Source organism: Priapulus caudatus, unplaced genomic scaffold (assembly GCF_000485595.1).
Source record: "Priapulus caudatus unplaced genomic scaffold, Priapulus_caudatus-5.0.1 Scaffold350, whole genome shotgun sequence".
Taxonomy (NCBI): domain Eukaryota; kingdom Metazoa; phylum Priapulida; class Priapulimorpha; order Priapulimorphida; family Priapulidae; genus Priapulus; species Priapulus caudatus.
In genome coordinates, this window is record NW_014577411.1 from 277,576 (window position 1) to 279,299 (window position 1,724).

The window sequence follows — 1,724 nt, forward strand, 5'->3', positions numbered from 1 at the left end:
TATATATATATATATATATATATATATATATATATAGTGCACATTTACACTATATATATAAGCGTAAATGTGCAGCGACGTGCGTGCGGTGTACCTCCGTCACAAAGCACATGCATTCCCCGCATCACTCACCTTGGTGTTTGGTTTTATTGCCTCCGTGTAGGAATCCACGCTATCTCCTTGTACGAATGTTACTTCAATACCGCATCGTGGTATATAATTCTTTAACATGAAGTAGGTTCCAGAATAACCATGGCACGCCACCTGCATCATCAACAAATGTGCATGGCGTTTCCAAAACCAAGCGTTTTCCAAGTTCATCAAATTCCCAGAACGTCTATGAACGCATGCATGCCCGGTTTTCTTTACGTCATAACTTCTACAGCAAGTATGTTCACTTTCCGATGAACGGGTTTTGTTATAACAGTGATCGTCGATGAATTTCCTCCTAATCTTTTTCTTCCTTTTTGCATAATTCTCGGTCCTTCCAATTTTTTTTATTAAGCCACAGTCTTGGTGACGGCATGGCCACCCTCGAATATACAATTCGATATAAAACCACCGAGTAAATACGGATGAAGCAATCGGTTGCAATATGGCAACATATCTGAGTGCAAGTTTATAGCAATTGACATCTCACCTACACACACACACACACACGCAGCACGCACGCACGCACGCACGCACGCACGCACGCACGCACACACGCACGCACACACACACACACACAAATGCCCACACGCACGCACGCACGCACGCGCACACGCACACACGCACACACATGACAATCAATGCGTTTCTGTCGAATCTTATAATGCTGCTAAATTATTTATAATTATTTTAAATTTTATAACTGAACTATATCACGGCATATGAGAAAATAGTGTAAAAGCCTGCTTAGGTTCTGGGAGACTAATTTATCTGCAATGCATATCATATTGTTGCTTATTTTTGTTGACACACGGCTGTTAAACTCATGAACAAGTATGGGGTTGAGGAGCGCCCGATATACTATCTATACCACCGCGACCTATTTGGCAATCTCGATGACACCCGATGATTGGCGACGTTCCAGGATAAGCAGAAGGAGCAAACAGCAAGGGCAACGCGCCGCGACGCGAGCGACACCTGGCGTACGTACAACGTGATCGCCGTCGCGAAGGAAAGCCAGGAACATTGAGAAGATGGCCGACGATCCGCTGGAGAAAACAATGCTGCCAGCGCCCTCCTCGAGTGCGTTGACGGCGCTCTGTACCGCATCGACGGTCGCGTTGCCGGCGCGAGAGTAAACGTAGCCACCCTGCGGCGAGAGAACACACGTAAACTTTCAGCATAACATCATCTACTAGTCTCACTGATGCAGTCCTTTCAGACGAACTATCCATGCATTAGAGTATGCGGATAACGTTCGCATTAGAGTCCGCATTAATGGCAGACGCTTTATAGTAGCTCGACTTCAGACTAATGGTTAGTCCGTGGCTAGGGGAGTGAATCTAAAAGCATCATGATCAATCTGCTGCGGCTTTCTCACAACTGCCGCGTGTTTATAAAGCAAGCATTGCAGTGTAACCGAAGCAAACACGCAGCGTCAAGGAAACACGCACTCTCATCATCGCATGTACCACGCGCCAGCAACTGCAGCTTTTCAATAACCTTCCCCGATAGGATACCTCTCTGGAGAGACAGTTCGCGTGATTACGTGATGATAAAATGTGCGTTTATAC

The 1,724-nt window shown here is 45.8% G+C and overlaps 1 protein-coding gene across 1 annotated transcript in view; it reads right to left on the bottom strand.

Annotated features, from left to right (window-relative positions):
- LOC106809388 (cystathionine beta-lyase-like) overlaps nt 1–1,300 on the bottom strand; it is a gene marked incomplete at its 5' end in the record, with an annotated part of 10,989 nt that extends 9,689 nt beyond the window's left edge. Inside the window, 2 exons of the mRNA XM_014812453.1 lie at nt 133–264; nt 1,142–1,300. Coding sequence (XP_014667939.1) covers nt 133–264; nt 1,142–1,300 — 291 coding nt within the window. The remainder of the gene's footprint in view (nt 1–132; nt 265–1,141) is intronic.
- Between the last annotated feature and the right edge of the window lie 424 nt (nt 1,301–1,724).